The 20,303-nt window shown below is 37.4% G+C and overlaps 1 protein-coding gene across 1 annotated transcript; it reads left to right on the forward strand.

Annotated features, from left to right (window-relative positions):
* The first annotated feature begins 533 nt into the window (after positions 1–533).
* On the forward strand, positions 534–19,614 carry LOC578222 (solute carrier family 35 member E2A). The gene is made up of 8 exons (XM_030987000.1): positions 534–629; positions 2,834–3,732; positions 4,399–4,534; positions 5,148–5,396; positions 13,735–13,788; positions 14,974–15,046; positions 18,089–18,219; positions 19,133–19,614. Exons 2-8 carry the CDS (start codon positions 3,063–3,065, stop codon positions 19,323–19,325), a joined length of 1,506 nt encoding a protein of 501 aa, XP_030842860.1. The 5' UTR covers positions 534–629; positions 2,834–3,062; the 3' UTR covers positions 19,326–19,614.
* Positions 19,615–20,303: the final 689 nt, after the last annotated feature.

Below are 20,303 nucleotides of genomic sequence, written 5' to 3' on the forward strand. Positions count from 1 at the left end.
CTTTTGGTTGCAATAATGGAATAATAATAAAAGAAGTATATACGAAGACGGAAGATGAAGATTGAGGGAGAAGAAGATGCATGAGGAAGAAGAAGAAGATGATGGAGACGAAGATGATGATGGAGATGAAGAAGAAGAAGCTAGGAGAAGAAGGAATAAGAAGATGAGAAATAAAAAGGAAGGAGAAGGAGAAGGAGAACAATTCCTCGAGAAAAAAATCTCAAGAATATTAGAGCGGATATCGAGCAAAATAGAACTGATGAGAATTGAGAGAGCCCCCCCCCCAAAAAAATACATCGTCTTACTAGTGTTAGTCTAACCACTCGAGTCTCTTGTTTAGATTGTTGATTATAGTTATTTAACTTTTACCTTAGATTCAGTTAAATATGTAGATATGAATAGTATAATTTTGCATTTGTAGGCATATATATTTTCATAAGACTAAAAAAAGAAAACAGAGGTACTATAATTCCTGTTAAATTGCACCCTTTCACATTATCATTTTGATCCGTGGCTCGTGTAAAGGCTAGCAAGCATGTCATTCATATTATTTACCATCAAGATTAAAATTGGGTCGAAAGACTATCTTTTTGCTAGGTCACGACTTTGTTCAACTACTTAGCCACTTCGTAAGTATAACTGATTGTTATATTATTTGATATGATTCGATATTTAATTATGTGCTAATGCGATAATGGTTTTTTGAAGCCTTTTAAGTCACCGAAAAACCAGAGTCGAGCTGGATTGCTGACTTCAGCATTGTTTCTCCACGTCCATCGTACCCGCGGTGCATGGGGCAGATGTCCCGTGTGATTGTGGACAAGTCTGGCAGCCAGCTGCTTCTTGTATGCATTGAAGATTGAGCTGAGGCAGCGGCCGGATAACGTGTGACAAAGATGCGCCACGTAAACAATAGCGGTTGCTTAGTGGATGCATATGCGGCATATTATGAATAGAACTTAGAATTAGAAGATGGTTGTATCCAGATTCAGGTCTTTATTAACCTGACTCAAATGTAACTTTCTTTGGAAAGTAATTTTGTTCAAAGTTTTACCTTTAAGTTTAGGGAATGTAGATTGTGATGTTAATTATTTATTGATGACCAGTAGGGGCGCTGGTCCAAGAATAAGGATCGTCTTCATAAACGAGGATCGTCTTCGTAAACACAGACCGATGCGTCCTCAAAAATAAGGACCGTCTGCATTTTCGCGGACGTTTCATATTTTTGATCGGCGCATTGGCGATGCAAAAAACAGATTCTGCAATGATTTTCTTGAATCATTTTACATTGACTTTGTACAGAGATCTTCACATTATGAGCAATAAATCCTTGGGAAGACGGACAACCCATAAAAGTAGACGGTGAACTAGGGTTATTTTCCCCTGGGGAATCCATTTTTGGCATCGCCAGCAGGCCGTTCTGTAACATGAAACCCCCAGAGCGCCGATGAAAAAAAACGTCCTCGAAAATGCAGACAACCCATATTTTTGAGGACGCATTTTGTCTGCGTTTATGAGGATATCCTTGTTTATGAGGACGATCCTCATTCTTGGACCAGCGCCCCTACTGATGACATAAGTCATTGGTCAAATTTTGAAGATTGATTTTCCAGGCAGGTTATGTTTCCAGATTTTTTAAATTTTAAACAGCAATTTGAAGAAGATTACATGCAATAGACCCTATTTCATAAATCTTCTTTTATATTGAACAATATAATTATGAATATTAAAGAACAAATATTCAGGATGGTTAGTGATAGATTTGAATTGAATTGGAGGCGAGTTGGCTCAGTCGGTAAAGCGTCTGCCTGCGAACCAAAGATCCCAGGTTCGAATCCCACCCAGGCGGATGATTGAAGCCTGCGTTGTGTGTTAACATGCCCCTTGTTCATAGACGCACGCTATGTTAAGTGGAAAACACTCTGTCCCTCGGATAGGACGTTATATGGAGGCCCTGTGTAGAGAAGAGTCACTACCTTTGCATGTTAAGAACCCACTGCACTATTCGTATAAGAGTAGGGGGAAACCTCAGTGTAGTGGTCCACCTGCACACACCCCAGTATAGCACGATAATACTCTGTAAAGATGTATGTACTCAAAATGGAAGAAGGATAAATATTTTTTGTTTAATCCGAGGTCAAAGGAAAAGGCTTCATCATGTTTGTTAAGTGTCTGAACACACGACCCCCTGTCCCCCTGTCCTAAATGAAAAGCCACAGATATTCAAAACATGAAAAGGTCCCACCTTGTACATTTTTGAAATAATTACTCCTACCAAGAACTTCTTGCTCCTACAGAGATGAAGGTGCTACATAAATAGCCTTTGATTCCCCTTTTCAAAGCATACTTCCACCTGTGTATTATGGAGTGCACTGCTTATGCATAAATGAATAATGATTGCATAACTTTCATGAGCACTTATCCAGTATTTTTTCTCTGTGAATTTCGAAATTTTGTCTGCAATGACTTTTATCTGCTCATCCAAGAAGTTGCCAGCAAGACTGAAACTATGAACTGCCTTATTGGAATGAGCATTGCCATGATAAAGTAAGGACAAGGGCTGGACAAGTTAAGATTCCTAAGATATAGATTTTAAAGTTGCATGTATATTTAGATAGATTAATTATCTGTTGTGGCTAGAATATGAATTAAGATAAGAAAAATGTCTCTTTTTTGTATTTGTCTTCTTCTTGTTCTTCTTTCATTAGTGTTGGAGATCAGCAGCTGTTTGCTGCAAGTCTAATTTACAGTTGTTGTTCATGCTGAAGAAGTATTTTGTATTTTTGTTATTGCCAAAATAATTCATTTTTGTATGTTTGTTATCATTGAACAGGTCAACATGTTGATAAGGGTCTGAAGTGTGAATAACTTCTGTGATCAAACAGCGAAGACTCACTTTCCAAATGGTTTCACTTTCAATATAAAAACGGAAGTGCTGCTTAGGCCTGGTTTAGAATCTGTCCAAACTGTATGGCTCCTGTTGGAGTCTCGAGTACTTTAAGATCATCAGCTGAAGTCCCATGTGCATATAGGATGGAGATATCGATGTGAAGTCGTTTAGAATGAATCATCAACTTGGCCATCATGGGCCCTCAAGTCCTCTCTTCGACATGGTCCAGCCAGGAGGATCCAAGAGCCCACTGGTCTCCCCTGCGGACATCAAGAACACAGGTAAATTCTTTGAGACAGATGCCAGGCACAGGGGTCCTGAATCCTTCCAGATCCAGTCACGGATACGGACCCGTTCGACAACGGAAAACAGCGGCAGTGCGCCCCTCAATGTTGATAATACCATGGGGATTGACGGGGCTTCCATATCGCTCTCCGGAAGTCTGCCAAACTCTACCGGAGCTTTCAAGAAAGCTCTCGCAAAGTCAAACTCTTTTGACCATCCGATGGAGAAAGCCTCTACAGACACGGTGGTTTCATTCTCGGACGACGAGGGCGTGATTCACAGTAGCTCCTCCCCCTTCGCATCCGAAGAACACTCGAGTACGAAGAACCACAAGCTCCCTGTTACGAGACAGTCATCATTTCACAGGGAGTCTCTTCAGGACAAACGAACCATTCCAGTTCAGGGAATCCGTATACAAAGGACTAAAGATTCCCAGGACAATCTGCTCACGGGAACCGCTATCACTTACCTCTTACTTTGGTATTTCTTCAGTTTTTGCACACTCTTCCTCAATAAGTACATCCTCAGTTCTTTAGGTGGCAACCCAGGAATGTTAGGTGAGTCGATAATCATTCATTTCTGTAGTAAAAATCACACATTTTTTTTTTCTTCAATTTTGCACACGTACATGTTAGAATATATGTCACTTTGAAATATTTTGTTCCTAATTCTGTGCTTGCATGAAAATTTTTTTTTTTTTTAAATTCACTAAATTCGGGATTGAGTATTGAGTCTTTGGTAGTCCCTTCCTTCTTCAGTATATATTCTTGTGGATTATGTTTTTGTTAGTTTCACAAAGAGGGGCTCTACTAAGTCTGTTCTTCCAAACAAAAATGATTCATTCCCTTTCCAAGGAATTAAATTGTAACTTTTGTTCAGGTTGCCTGCTAAAATGACATGCTTTGCCTTCAGGCAATCAACATGTTCAATGTATTCCGTTAAAAAGCATATTTCAAGGGTTCCGTGACACTAAGACGTAACTCCATATTTTGTCAAAATGAGTATTTGATATCAAAATGTTCAGAAAAATGTGGGCTTTCTAGGAAACACAAAGACTGAACTCCACCCAACACCCCATTGAAGTCAATGGCTAGTGAAACATAGACAATGCCCTAGTGCTCAGTGACACATACTGTAAACCACTTTTTCTCAAAATGGAGTTACGTCTTTGTGTCACTGACCCATCGATTTATCATGCATTTATTTTCTGATATTTCTGGTAGGTTCGGTACAGATGATGATGACGACAGTTTGTGGCTTCATCAAGATGCACGTCCCTTGCTGTCTCTACCGACATAAACCCAGAGATGAGAAGCCACACAACTTCAAGAGAAATATGGTTCTACTAGGAATAATGAGGTGACGTACAACAAACTACACCGCCATTTGGTTGGCAGAAAGGCTTATTTATGTTGCACCCTTTGGTCTAATCCGGTGGCGTTATAGTTGGTCAATGGCACCCGGGCAACCGCTAATTTCGAGCCCTGAATTTTAACAAGACTGGACCAAATTTCTTGTCATTTTGGTGATTCCAGAACCTTGCAGATATACACACCAATACTTATCAACCTTTTCTTTCCAGTTCCAGTTTTATCTTTAAAAGATGGTATAACAGTATTCAGCAGTAAACATCTTTGAAGCAAGTTACCAGAAATTTGCTTTATGTGTGCATGCTACATTATCTTCATCTACATTGATTCTTGGTAGACCGTTTGTTTATTATTGTTCTCATTGTTTTTGATATATATATTTTTGTTTAGGTTAATCAATTTGAACTTCAAAAACAAAACTCGTAAAAAAGAATATAAAAAAACCATGCAAGGCACCGAAAAACAAACTAAAACAAATCTTGTGCATTAAGTTTTGACTGACAGGTGAATGTGCCTGCAAAGTATATCGAGGGCCAATTGTCCTTTGCTCCTGTTTATTGCCATTCATTTCATCTTCGAAAATCATCATTTGTCATTCTCAGGTTTGCTACTGTAGTCTTAGGCCTGGTCTCGCTGAAGCATATAGCAGTGTCTTTCACCGAGACAATAAAGAGCTCCGCCCCCTTCTTCACCGTCGTCTTGGCCAGTTGCGTTCTTCGCGAGAGGACGGGAATGTGGGTCAAGATGTCTCTCATTCCCGTCGTCGGGGGCCTGGCGTTGACGAGCTGCTACGAGCTTAGCTTCACCATGGTCGGTTTCACTGCTGCCATAGCAACCAATCTTGTAGACTGGTGAGTGCAAATATTTGTTCAAAGAAGTGTTCCGTGTATGTTTGGTGATATTCTCAGAATTAATTTGTGATTAGGCCCGAGTCAGCATGGCTTGATGACACCGAATCCCGACCGTCGCGATCGGGTCCCGGTTTCATTTTTTGGAAACCGACGCTCCGACAAAGATAATGAAATATATAAGAAATTGCAGTATTGCACACCACAAAAATTCATATAATGTAATGCAGACTTTGGGTTTGCGCCTCACGTATTTTGGACTTGTGCCTCACAGCCATGTTCTATATGACTGAAGGGGATTGTGTCTGCGTTTTGCAATGCGGGCTGTAATAATATTAATAATGATAATACTCAGCTTTTATATAGTACAAATTACAACTAAATCTCTAAGCTCTTCCAAAATTGAAGATTATTACCCCGGGCTTTTGCTGTGCTGCCATTACGGCGCTCTAGCATTTCAAGGAATTAATTCCTGCCAGGTACCAAATTACGTTACGTGGGTTGAGTGTGGCAAATGTATATCAATTAGTGCTGCGGCGAGACTCGAACCGAAAGATCTTGTGATCGACAGTCTGGCAACGTAACCACTCGACCACGACACCTCTACACCTCAACACCTGTACACTATGTACACTGATAATATGCGCTATTTATAGAGGCAAGTGACAGATTCTGCTAGCTGATATTGGCAAGACCTTCGGGACCTAGTTTATAAAATTCCGCCATGACCCAAGCCTACATTATTAGTGATCATTGATTTTTTTCTCGTTTTCATTAATTTAAAGAGTGAATGCGTTCACCATCTGGTAGACTAGTAATTAAGTGCCGATATAATTTGGTTCATGGAAGTGAATGATGCATGTCAGTCATATTGTCATAACTAATTCATGTTTCATATTCATTTACATGTATTACTTTTTTTAATTTTTGCATGTCTGAATGTACAGTGTATGTATCATTCTTTGTTTGTATCAGGAATTGTTTATAATACATGTATATTTTGAAATCCTTAGGACACGATAAACCTTATTTTGGATTCATGGTAGATGGTTTCATGCCAAAAGATTTGCGTAAGACAATAATTTTTTCCCCTTTTATTTACTCCGTTTTGTAGACAAACTTTAGGAAAATGCACAAAAATGACCTAGAAGTTCCATTGATTTTTTTATGTGCTCCCCTGTGTTTGATTTAACATGTCGGTTAACTTGATCTATAAATAGCTTTATTCCAAGCAAGAAAAAAAGGAAAAAAAGGAAAAAAAGAATAATGAATACATAAAAATAGTACATACACAAATGTACCTGAGGGTCATAACTAGTAATATGGGTCGAGCCTTGCTGTAATGTACAGTGTACATGTATGATTGAAATGATAGGAAATGAATCAGAGTATGTTTCAAAGATACATGTAGATAATTTATCACATATTTACAGTTATTCAAGGAGAATTCCCGTTTTCTAAAACGCATTTTCTCCGGAGGTCCTGTCAGAGTACATTGGACCGATAATTAAATTATTTTTGTTCAGACACTTTAGTACAATGTAAAATACATTATATACACAAAATAGGCATTTTTGTAATGTAATCAAATGTAATGCATAAGTCTTTGTGAAGTGCCTCAACCCTCAATACAAATTATTTCATTCACCTGATAAGAATAATAATAGCATTTCAATAGACAGAATCCGAACTGTATACATTAGTTGTTGCCAGGTTGGACAAACATTGTGGCTTGACCTACCTCGCAATATCCGAGTTTGCATTCTGACTATTGAAATACTATTCTTCTTATCGGGTGAATGAAATAATTTGTATTGATGCACTTCACAAAGACTTATGTATTAAATTTGGTTACATTACAAAAATTGCTTATTGCATACCGGTAATGATGTGCATGAATGTCTTTGCCTTACATGAACTACTGAAGGTTAAATTTCAATTGCGTGTGTGGGTGTATCGGTATTTTTGTTGTACTTCAGTATTATACATGTAGGTGTCCATTCAATTCAATTCAATTCAATTCACTTCAACATTAAAATAGCTGGTTATTTGGCAAACTCAAGCTGATGAAGACAGGCCTTCTGATCACCCAAAATGAATATATCAATGTGGAGCACTACCATAATATGTACATGTAGGTCAAACTCAAAGGTCAAACAATATTTTACAGGACAGGAACCTACCGAAAGTAGGAAGGAACCCCCTCGATGATAAACATCTATTTTTGGACACAAGCATCCTACTGTGTACCAAAGATAATTCTGGGTGAAATACAATTTTAAGCAGCAAGTGTCTTTGTTAAGGGATTCCAGGGGACATTAATCATTTAAAAACTGAAGGAAAAAAAAGAATTGAAGCCAAATGCTGATGGATGTACTTTATCTCATGTGGGATCTATCGCTTTAGTATCGCTTTTCACTTTTGGTATTTTGTTCATTTCAAATATACAAAGGAAAAAAAACATAAAGGTTAAAATATAATAGATGTATCGATACATACATGTAACATAAGAATAACACAAGCAGAGAAGACCTGAAGAACAAGGGGGAATTAAAAACAAAACATGTACAGTACAGTGTACATGTACATTAATGAAAGCATAATTTGGAGACAAGACAGGAAGGCCCGGGCCTTCTGTAAAAGTCTGTCCTCACTGATTGTATTAAAAAACTGTACATTATTGAAAAATTTTAATTAAAAGGGAAAAAAGGAAATGATTTACTTTCACACATATACACTGTACACACTCCCATACACACCAAACACACACTAACTAATGGAAACATTATTAACCTTTTTGTAATTAAACTATTGAAAGCCAGTAGGGCGTTGGTTCATAATAATAACATAGAGTTAATGACATTCTGGCTCGTAACAGACAATGTAATGTACGGTTGTAATTAACGAGGATTATTGGGTGTTATTGGATTGAGGCCTTTTCCCTGTGAATCGATTCATACTACGTTGACTGAAAATGGCTACATTGGCTATAATTAAGGACTTTCAAATTCGTGTTCATCTTGAAATTACTCAAATTAAACCAGATGGCTATTTTATAAAAATTACTTATTGTGGGAATGAAGTGATGATGGATTCTTATGAAGAAATATAAATGATGTATAGTGTTTATTTTGAAGTGTATAACCTAGCCGCTTGTCTTTTGTTTTTATCCCCCTTTATATGTTTTGATATGTATTTTTCATTTTTATATTCCTCATATATATTCAATTTTGCAATTATATTATAATACCAAGGAAAAATAAACGAATGAATGAAAAATCATTGATTCACAAGTTAACTTCATTCTATCAAGGGTATTGCGAGGTTTGTTGATTCACAAGTTAACTTCATTCTATCAAGGGTATTGCGAGGTTTGTTGATTCACAAGTTAACTTCATTCTATCAAGGGTATTGCGAGGTTTGTTGATTCACAAGTTAACTTCATTCTATCAAGGGAATTGCGAGGTTTGTTGATTCACAATTTAACTTCATTGTATCAAGAGTATTGCAAGATTTGTTCAACATGCTTACATGTACATACTTGCTCAATGACTGGTATGTTTACCCCACGTAAGCAATGTGTGCACAAACTGCACTTATGATACTTTTTCATTATATTAAAAAATTGTATGGATACATATTCTTGACCTTTTACAGATATCGTTGACAGTTCCAATCACAGTAATTTGAAATGACTACATTGTAAGACCTTTCTATCAGTATATGCATTCTATATTCAATCATGAGAAAGCGTAGAGCAGTGGTCTTGCAGACCTGCCAACCACTACGATTTAGTCGTATTTCGTATGATTGTTAGAAGCAAATACGACAGTACGATTTTCCTCAATAAAATATGATTAAAAAAATATAAAATTGAAAAATTCAATATTTTTAAAATATTTTTTTATATTTTGTATGGTGTACAGTATGTGTTCCATTTTCAATGGCAAATGCCCATTCTGTCCTGTAAAAAGTATCCTACAAGCTTCTCACATCCGCAATTTGGGGATGTTCATTGGTTCATCGAACACAACCGTTGTGACGAAATCATGCATACAGTGTATTCAACCAATGATCCATTAAAACAATTCTTCCTGTATGTAGGAACTGTAAGAGGCATTGATCTGCGTAACAGTCCGTGTTTATTTTTTAAGAATACAACTTTTGTCAGTAAAATACAACTTTTTGGATTAAAGAATACAGTTTTTGAACTTCAGAGGTTGGCAGGTCTGGTCTCGTAACCGGTAGGTCCCGATGGCAACTTTTCCCCACAATTCCGAACTATACATGTACATGTATGTATCTTATTTTTAATCAGATTTGTGCTCTAATCTACACCAACCTGTTTTTCTCATTTTTTCTGCTTTTTTTAAATCATATAAATATCAGGGTGGACAAAAAAAACCAATTAATTGTGTACATCCATTTAACATCAAGTTATTTTCAAATAATACAATTTTTAGGGTGTGTCTTCCAAATTTTGGTTTTGGTTAAGAAATTCATTATAAGTGTACACAACCTCTAAAAACAAAACAAAAAAAAACTGCACCAAAAGCAACATTGGAACTGACTCCATTTATAATATGAGTTAAATGTATTAACAATTTAATCAAGTAAACTTATTTAATTTTTATTTTGTACATACATTGTACGTGTGTAGTTCTGTTTTTTGAGGATTGAACATGTATGTGAAATTAAATCTCAATTTACGTAGGAATTAAAATTGCATACCATTATGAAGTATTGTTTACAGTGTTCATGTACTTGTAGGGATATTTTCATACGTACACATACATTTGTGCTTTTTAAAGGGAATTGGGACACCTAATTTTTCCCCTACACAAACAGTAGAGTATAATTGTGCGTATGGTTTAATGGTATATTGGTGTGCACACAAATCTATCTGGATCAACCCACTTTCTTTTGTCTCCACGTGGTAGCAGCTGGCCAGGATGTGCAGGTCGCTTTGGTTGATTCATTCACAAATCACGATTACTATTATAGTATTAATGACTGCTTTGAGAGAAATAGTTGTTTTATTACGCTCAAGGGAAGGTTAGAATTGTGCTATTCCCCGAGGCTTGCCGAGGGGAATAGCCCAATTGTAACCTTCCCGAGAGCGTATGAAAACAACTATTTCTCGAATATTAAAGCAGTCATTAATACTTTTATATGCCGAAAAAAAATAGACTAAAAAATAAAAAATAAAAAATCCTTTTTGTTTTGATCGAAGATGAGATTCGAACTCTTGCGTACAAAAGGTGATGTGTCTAAAGTCAGCGCCTCAGACCTCTCGGCCATCGCGCGTTGTTAACATGTACGGCAGTTTTGTACAATATATACATTAAAATGGATTGAAACCGGCTTCGCGTGTGATGAATGCTTCGCAAAAGCTCCATATACGGACTCTTCTTTTACTTTTGCAATGCATATTGGCACGAACTTAGATCAAGATCTATCGGCAGATGTTGTTTTTTTGTTTTTGGAAGTTTATTTTCGTCTTCATGTCAACAATGCAAGATAAAATTGTCGGTAAGATCGATCGAGATTCAATTGTATTGAAATTACCGACCAATCCTTCGCACACATACGGCATCCTCCATCGCTCAAACCATTTTTTAACATGTAAACCTATGGGGTAACCATGGACGCTGACCAACTTTTTTTAATAACCATGGTTATTAAAAATATTGAAATGTTTTATGCATGGTTACCGAGAATTTTACAGGAACAGTTGAAGTTTATGAATGCAATTCGACCAATCAGATGGCTGGATTTCTTAAGTGAGGTATATAAATGGTGTTATTCACCTTCATATGCAGGCCACGAACGAATATGTATTGCGCTGAGTTCACACAGAGTTTTGTTCTGTAATCAATATTCACTTTTCCATGATCTGGAAAAGATACCAGGAACATGTTGTGGATCAAAGTGCCTGTCTAGGGCAGAAAATCAAAAATTGTTGTACTACTGCATAAATAAAACTGACAAGAGTGAAATTTATGTCAGTAGCATGGCAATGTGGGGGGGGGGGGCACGTGGTTCCAAATTGAATGACAAGAACAGGAAAGGAAAGAAAAGGGGAGGGAGGGGGGGAAGGGAGGATGAGAGGGACAATTATAGGACCCCTAAAGTAAGACTGGTGCTACCGACCTTCCAATGCTACATTAAAGATAAAGTTGAGTTCTGGTCATTTAATTCTATGAGAATTCATTTTCTTTTTTTTTACCAGAACTCAAGTTTATCTTTAAAGATGCTGGTTGAAGTCGGATATGGCTCTTGACATTGGCCTCTCATAAGTGCGTAACTTGAGATGTACTTGAAGGCCTATGAAGTGCCTATGTAAAAAATACTGAGCAGTCTTATGAGTTGAACTTGAGATTGATCGAAACCAATGGTATTGGCAGGTCTTCCAATCAATTGCAAGTTTACAGTCTCCTATCTCTTATGTACATAGTTGCGATTGATATCTATCCCAAATAAGATGTGTTTAATATCAACTTTTCATAAGACAGGGCCCACGGAAGTCCCAAAGGCAGTATAATGATCAGGATCATTAATTTTTCAATTTTCTTCCATCTTGCTGTACTGCTCTTCCCTCGTTCCTTCTATCTCTATTCTCCTCTCTATCCGCTTCTCTTTGTATTTCCCTATTGACCTTATCCTTCTGCACTGTATTTCTTTCTGACTACTGTACCTCCACTGTATCGATCTAATCTTTAACCCCCTTTTCAATCTTGTTGAACCTAAAGTAATCCAGAATGTTTCCTTTCTTTTCTTATCACAGTTCTCACTCTGAATCTATCATTTCTCTATCTTGACCCATTTTCACCATATTTATTTCCTAATGTTAATACTGTTTACGAATATTGTAGTGCACTATGTGCAGGCTTCAATGTACTTTGCAATGTTATATCTTTGTACTCACGTGTTCTTTATTCATTCACTTTTCTCTTGTGCACACAAGTACAATGTATATGTGACTCATCAGTTTCTGTGTACAATGACAAAGTAACTCAAAATGTCATTCCGTTTGTTTCCCACTTTTCTTTTGTGTACACCATTATCTTTCTCCCTACCCTCTCTGTCTCTCTTTCTCTTTTTCTTTTTCTTTTCCTTTTCTTTTTCTTTCTCTCTCTATCTTTCTCTCTATCCCCCTCTTCCTCTCTCTTTACCCTTTGCTCTTTTTCTCTATTTCCCCCTCTCTTTTTCTCTCCCCTCTCTCTTCCCCTCTCTCTCTATCTCCTTCCCCTCTCCTTCTTTCCCTCTCTCTCTCTCTATCTCCTTCCCCTCTCCTTCTCCCCTCTCTCTATCTCCTTCCCCTCTCCTTTCCCCCCTCTCTATCTCCTTCCCCTCTCCTTTCCCCCCTCTCTCTCTCTCTCTACCTCCTTCCCCTCTCCTTCTCCCCTCTCTCTCTATCTCCTTCCCCTCTCCTTCCCCCCTCTCTCTCTATCTCCTTCCCCTCTCCTTCTCCCCTCTCTCTCTATCTCCTTCCCCTCTCCTCCCCCCCTCTCTCTCTCTCTGTATCTCCTTCCCCTCTCCTTCTCCCCCTCTCTCTATCTCCTTCCCCTCTCCTCCCCCTCTCTCTCTCTCTCTCTGTATCTCCTTCCCCTCTCCTTCTCCCCTCTCTCTCTCTCTCTATCTCCTTCCCCTCTCCTTCTCCCCCTCTCTCTATCTCCTTCCCCTATCCTTCTCCCCTCTCTCTCTCTCTGTATCTCCTTCCCCTCTCCTTCTCCCCCTCTCTCTCTCTATCTCCTTCCCCTCTTCCTCTCCTCTTTCTCTTTCTCCCCCCTCTCTCTATCTCCTTCCCCTCTCCCTCTCCTTCTCCCCCTCTCTCTCTCTCTATCTCCTTCCCCTCTCCTCTCCCCTCTCCTTCTCCCCCTCTCTATCTCCTTCCCCTCTCCTTCTCCCCCTCTCTCTTTCTCTCTCTCTCTCCTTCCCCTCTCTCCTTCTCCCCCCTCTCTCTCTCTCTATCTCCTTCCCCTCTCCTTCTCCCCCTCTCCTTCTCCCCCTCTCTCTCTCTATCTCCTTCCCCTCTCCCTCTCCTTCTCCCCCCCTCTCTCTCTCTCTCTCTCTCTATCTCCTTCTCCCCCTCTCTCTCTATTCCCTTCCCCTCTTCCTCTCCTCCTTCTCTCTCAATAGCTACCATGAATGCCCTCAATCCATTTTTCTATCCTCCCATGTTTCAAATTTGCCTTTTCAACCTGTTAGTAGACACACATACACAATGTACTTGTAGTCACATACAATTTCCATGTTTAAACTGCCACCACCCTCTCATTTCAATCCAGTAACCATGTTCTTTTTTCTATATTTGCCTGCCACTTTTCTCATCCCTCAGCCTCCAGAACGTCTTTTCAAAGAAGCTCCTAAGTAGTAGCAAGTACAAATACAGGTGAGTAGTCCCATGTATTGTGAACCATTTAACGGCTAAATAGCACACAAGTACCATCCTTTGTTAGGTGAGGAATCTCAGTAACAAGTAAGTGACACTGGTGCAAACAGTCAGCAGTCTCAAGTACTAGCTGTAGAGACAGGTACAAGGTGTTTCAAAAAAATAAAGGTCAATTCCTATCTCCAAATATGAAATGTGGTAGTGGTGGTGGTGGTTGTAGTGGTAGTAGTAGTAGTAGTAGTAGTAGTAGTTGTTATTTATGTTGTTTAGACGTGAAATGGTCAATATTGGTACTCCAAGAGAGCTCTAGAAATTAGGGAAATAATAGAAAAAGGGGCACCACATGAGGAAATCTTACATTTTGTCATAAATGAAGAGAAGATAGGGGATCCTAAGAAAAAATATTTAAATTTAAAGTTATATTGTTGACTGTTCTTGTCGTTTTAATACACTTAACAATATTCATTCTATGTCCAAGTAACATTTTTCATGTACCTGTAGATATGGATGCCATCGCATGTTAAAGCAGATCTAGAGTGATACTCTTTTTTCTTTAACACCATGTAGTCCTAGCATGATTGTATTTGAACAAAAAATACAAAAGGATTGATATACCTGTAAAGTGTTTGCATGTCGCCCATAGATTAATTAAAAGATTCTCATTACAGAATGCTGTTCAGATGAACTAGTCTATATTCAGACTCGATGCTAATAATTTTGATATAAATCAACAAAAAAGTCTTCTGGAAAGTCGGACTAAGTACCCATTCTGATTCAGTATCAATTACTACCTCCCAAAACAAGCAAAAAGAAAACTGCATATCTAATGTAGATGTTTTGGAATTAAAATGTTTATTTTTATATTTTTAAGGGTTCATTTATTTTTTTGTGCTGGTATTGGAGACTATTGATTTTTTGTTTAGCTGATGATGCTGCCTTGATCGGTTCACAAGAGCGAAAAAAGGAGAAGAAATTGTGGGAGAAGAGAGAGATCATAATAACATATTTAAATTCCTTGAATTTATACCTTTTCTCATTCCTCTAGTCATCGGGTTAAAATATGATTCATAAACTTTCATTGATGCCTGGATGACTTTTATTCGTGCTCACACGTGAATGAATAATAAGAATAAACATCAAGCTGATAATTAAGTGTAAAAGGAATGTCTCGCTTTTCTTCCACAGCCCTCCTGAATTACAATTCTACACAAGCACAGCAGCTGTAATACTTCTCATACCATCCTGGTATTTTATATTGGTAAGTAACCACGTATTCAGACTTCCAGAATTCATCATATCAAGGGGTCAGTGACACAAAGACGTAACTCCATTATGGCCATTTTGAGAAAATGTGGTTTATGTGTCACTGAGCACTTGGGCCTTAAGGAGTTAAGTCTATGTTTCACTAGCCATTGACTTCAATGTGGTGTTGAGTGGAGTTAAGTCTTTGTGTTTCCTTGAAAGCCATCATTCTTCTGAACATTTTGATATCAAATACTCATTTTGGCAAAATATGGAGTTACGCCTTTGTGTCACTGAAACCTCGATATAGCCATACGTTTCTAGTTCAACTACAGTGTATATGATCAATAAAGACCCTTTTCCTGGTCAGAACGTTGCATTAAAAAAACCGTCATATAACAAAATGCATGTGTCAGTATTGATTCAAACAAAATCTCAATTAACAATCGGGGTCTCTTTCTAGTTTGAACGTCGTATTGTATGAAAAATCGTATAACTGGGTGGGGCGTATCTTGAGCTTGCACAGATCCAATCTGCCCCTTTTGCGATACAATGATTCTTTATACGAGTTTCATTAAAACTTCCTGCAATCATAACACTTTATTAAACTGATATTGCACTCACTCACAACATTGTAGTGCATACTTACAAAGTTACAGTGTATTGTAAAAAGACATTTTAACATTTTTTTGTTGTAGATAATATAGAACTACTGCGAAGTTACAGATATGATGGTGCCTGTTAACAGGCAGAGAGGCACAAACTCATAAGTTCTTACATACAATTAACAAGTGTATTTTTCTTAGCCCTTATAATTTTGATGTTTTTTGTATTTTTTCTATCATGTGAATTCCACCATGATTTTTTGCATGGTATCTTTCAATCATCAATACAAAGTAATCATCTTTAAAAAAGGAGTCATTTAAAAAATTAAAAAAATTATTATAAAAAATCAAAAAAAAATCATAGTAGACTATACACAAATTATTTATATTTGAAAATTAAAACAATTATTAAAAGAGAAGAAAAAAAAATCAACATACATTTAAATACAAATAAATGTAAAAACGACTAGCAATAATACATTTATTCAGAAAGAGGCACATCAATGCTAGCAATTAATATATGAGATCTGAAACTTGTCTTTTATGCTTCACCTTTTGTGAATGTGTGATTACAGTAGCTTGTCAAGGGAGCGGCAGTCCTGATCAAACGATCTATGGAACAAATATTTGTTCAAGGACACCTTTCGGGATGTTCAATTAAACCTGTGCTTGCTACCAAATATATGTCATACATGAAAATGTAAGCACATATGCTATATGATCGAGTGAAGCACTTAAAAAAAAGTCAATACTAGTGTGATATTACAGTATTAGTATCTTGTATGGTACAGTATTACCAACAGGAGAAACGCCACTTGTTCTATTTTGAGCATATTCTATTGTATGATTCATGGTTTCGTAAGCATTGTTTTTTTTTATTAAATAATAACCGCAAGCTGAATTATTCATGATATATGAGTAATTTGATGTACCAGCAAAAAAAAAGGATTTGTTTAATTTTGCTCAGCATACTATCTTGATGATTATATTTTTGTGTGTATAATTTGTGGAAATATTTATCTTTCTCTCACATTTGCAAGATAAACATTTTAGTTTTCAGTTTAGTTTGGTTTATTGAAACTCAACGACTGTCATGGGGTATGGGAGTGAAATGTATTTAAATTTAAATTGAACAATTCTGTATGCATTGAACAGACAATGTAAAACTTGAATATATTATACACTACAAAAATAACAGTAAACACAAAATAATTATATTTGATATATATTAAAGGTACTATGTCCCATTTGCAGGCCAAAAAAATTAAGTTAAATTCCAACTGCATTTGAAAGATAATACTTATTTAGAACTTCCCTAAAAAGGGAGGGGCTTGAAAATGTCTTCAAGTGGGAAAATAATGACTATTAGTTGTCAAATCGACTTTAGGGCTATAGAGCCCAAAAGTAATAGTCTTGATTTTCAGACAATTGTACCGAATGGTCATACGTTTTATGCTGCGCAAAGATTCAATCAGTTTAATCTTGGCCATCATAAGAAGTGGGTTATTGATGTAGACAAATGCTCATGTACCCTTTACAACTCTTTTCATGTATGTTATTACCAAAGAAGAAAAAGCCAGTCAGTCACTCAATAGTGTCTGACAGTGAAGTCTAGCAAGTAAACGGGTTTCCTTGCATAATATGAATATGAGGACACTGCTAACGTTTAAATTTCACAGATAGGACATACATGACATATTCATAATTCCTACAAAGTTCTACAGAATTTGAGGTTGGCTGCAAAAGGGACATAGTACCTTTAAGTTAAATTGGAATAGTATTAATAAAAATGGTTCTGAAGTTTAGTGTAAAGCACTGAAGGAGTAATGAAGGAGTTTTGCAGTTTAAATGAATATTTAATTTACATTCAAACCTGTCTATATTGACCACCAAACCTGTCTATAGCGACCACCCGAGAGAAACACAAAAAGTAGTCTTTGTAGACAGGTTCCTTTAGTACATGGTTCAACGAGAAACCATTTTCAGGGGAAACAAAAAAATGTGGTCTTTGTAGACAGGTGGTCACTAAAGGAGGTTTGAAGTAGTATTAGATATGGTTGAATATGGTTTTAGATATGAGTTAAAAGGTTTTATTATCCCAACGTTTAAATACAGTAATATAACAACAATAAATGTATGTTAAACAAATATCTCAAATTAATAATAAGGACCAGAAAATAGCATAAAATGTGTATCATGTCTGGTACCTTTAAAGTACAGTATCTTAAAATTTAACAATTTGTGTATATATTAATGAATTCAAGTACACTTAAGCTACATACTGTTCTATGTATCTAACATATACATGTTTGTGTGTTTAGTACAAAGGCTAAACTTGTATAAATAGACATTCCTTATTAAAGATCATAACTGTCTACAGAGTACATTTTTATCGTCTAATAAAAGGCAATATGAATTTCTAATGTGTTTCTTTTTTTGGTAACCTCTTACAGGAAATTCCTTTTAAAGACGGTGCTCCAGACCATGTGCTCGTCATGGCATTGCTGGTCAATGGAATCTTCTTTCACCTTCAGAGTATTACTGCTTACGCCCTCATGGGTAGGATATCGCCAGTCACACACAGGTTAGTACTCTAGAGGGAGACATACACATTAGGGAGACATACACATTTGGATACTTATGGAAAATATTTTAAAAATATGTCTGTGTTTATAATGTATGAGACAATGTACTATGTTTATATTCTAAGAACAATTGTGTTCCTATTTATCATTTTGTATAATTATGAAAATCTGAATAAAGGCAAAAAAGCTTTATAAATACAAAAAACATACAATTTACGGAAAAAGACGGATGGATTTTCTATAATTTTGGTAGTATTGTGGAGGTGTCATTGTCTAGTGGATACTTTGCTGGACTGTGAATCACATGGTTTTGCGGTTCGAGTCCCACTGCGGTACTAACGTCCTTTCGCAAGATATTAATCTACATTTGCCACTCTCCACCCAGGTGTAATTAATGGGTACCCGGTAAGGAGAAATTCCTTGAATGCTTGAGGGCCTTCCCATGGTAGCTAGGCTAAAGCCGGGCTAATGATATAATTGCAGGGCCCTCCTTATGTGCTTGTTCCTATTGCTTTCATTTGTTAACACTATTATTCAATTTGTGGAAATAAATAGAACGTGAAGTTGAACTTCAAATTGAATTTTTGATAACTGATGATAGGCAAGAATTACTGAAATTAATTCCTACCAGATATTCCATTTTCATTCTGAACTTACTGGAATGACTAGTCCCTGCTCAAACTTGCAATTGTACAGTCAAACCTGTCTATAGCGAATGCCCAAGGGAAACACATAAGTGGATTTTGTAGACAGGTTCCTTTAGTACATGTTTTGATGAGAAACCATTTCCAAGGGAAACAAAAAATGTGGTCTTTGTAGACAGGTGGTCACTAAAGCAGGTTTGACTGTACATCTGGTTATGCTTTGAAATCTGAATATGTCGATTGATTGATTTGATCCGTTCACACACAGCGTTGCCAACACGGTGAAGAGAGCCCTCCTCATATGGCTGTCCATCCTGACCTTTGGTAACCCGGTCACCCTGTACAGCGGGATTGGAACCCTGATCGTCGTGTTTGGGGTCCTCCTCTACAACAAGGCCAGGGAGCACGAGCAGCTGACGCGCGAGGTTGCCAGGCGCCAGACGCAGGAGATAGATTTATGACAGGGTGACCAAAAAAAGTAGCAAGTATCATTGTCATAGACGTCACATCATTGATATCATCACAGGCATTGTCATTGATGTAATTATCATATGGTTGTTATTTTCAATTTGTCATTGAGATTGACCTTTCCTTGACCTAAGCCTTCCACATCATCTGGGAGATGTGTGATCAGGGGCTTCTGCTTCATGACCTCCAGCCAGATCTTCCTACCTAGTGATGTTCTGGTCGCTTCTGTAAAGCAGGGCTCCCACTTAATAGCCGAGTTGTATTAGCGAGTTATGGCGAGTTGTGGTGAGTTGCCTCAAAGAGGCACTCGCAATAACTCGCGAATAATTCGGTATGGCTTAGCGTAACTCTTTACAACATTCCTAGACTCTCCTCGAAGTCGCGAACAATTCCAAAATTTTGAACATGTTCAAACAATTTCCTTGATTCGTTGCAATTCGAGGTGAACTCGCCTACACTCGTAATATACACGCATTACTTGTAACAAGCTCACGCTGCACTCTTCATAAGGTGGCGAGTTGCTACGAGTATATTACGAGTGTTAAGCAAGTTCACCTCGAGCTACAACGAATCAGCGAAAATTTTGAACATGTTCAAAATGATTCGTTGTTACTCGAGGTGAATTCGTTGTTACTCGAGGTGAACTCGCTTACACTCGTAATATACCCGCATTACTCGTAACAAGCTTGCACTGCACTCTTGATAAGGTGGCTAGTAACTACAAGTTACGAAGAGTGCAGCGCGAACTTGTTACAAGTAATGCAAGAATATTATGAGTGTAGGCGAGTTCACCTCGAATTACAACAAATCGGGGACCTTTTTTGAACATGTTCAAAATTTTGGAACTGCTCGCAACTTCGAGGAGAGTCTAGGAATGTTGTAAAGAGTTACGCTAAGCCATACCGAATTATTCGCAAGTTACTGCGAGTGCCTCTTTGAGGCAACTCACCACAACTCGCAATAACTTGCTA

This window comes from Strongylocentrotus purpuratus, unplaced genomic scaffold, assembly GCF_000002235.5.
Source record: "Strongylocentrotus purpuratus isolate Spur 01 unplaced genomic scaffold, Spur_5.0 spur5_scaffold_16, whole genome shotgun sequence".
Classification (NCBI taxonomy): Eukaryota; Metazoa; Echinodermata; class Echinoidea; order Camarodonta; family Strongylocentrotidae; genus Strongylocentrotus; species Strongylocentrotus purpuratus.

Excerpts from the sequence above, each read along its gene's own strand:
- LOC578222 (XM_030987000.1), top strand. The coding sequence starts at position 3,063 with ATGAATCATCAACTTGGCCATCATGGGCCCTCAAGTCCTCTCTTCGAC. Across the intron at positions 3,733-4,398 it reads TGGCAACCCAGGAATGTTAG|GTTCGGTACAGATGATGATG; the intron begins GTGAGTCGATAA and ends TATTTCTGGTAG. Across the intron at positions 4,535-5,147 it reads GTTCTACTAGGAATAATGAG|GTTTGCTACTGTAGTCTTAG; the intron begins GTGACGTACAAC and ends TGTCATTCTCAG.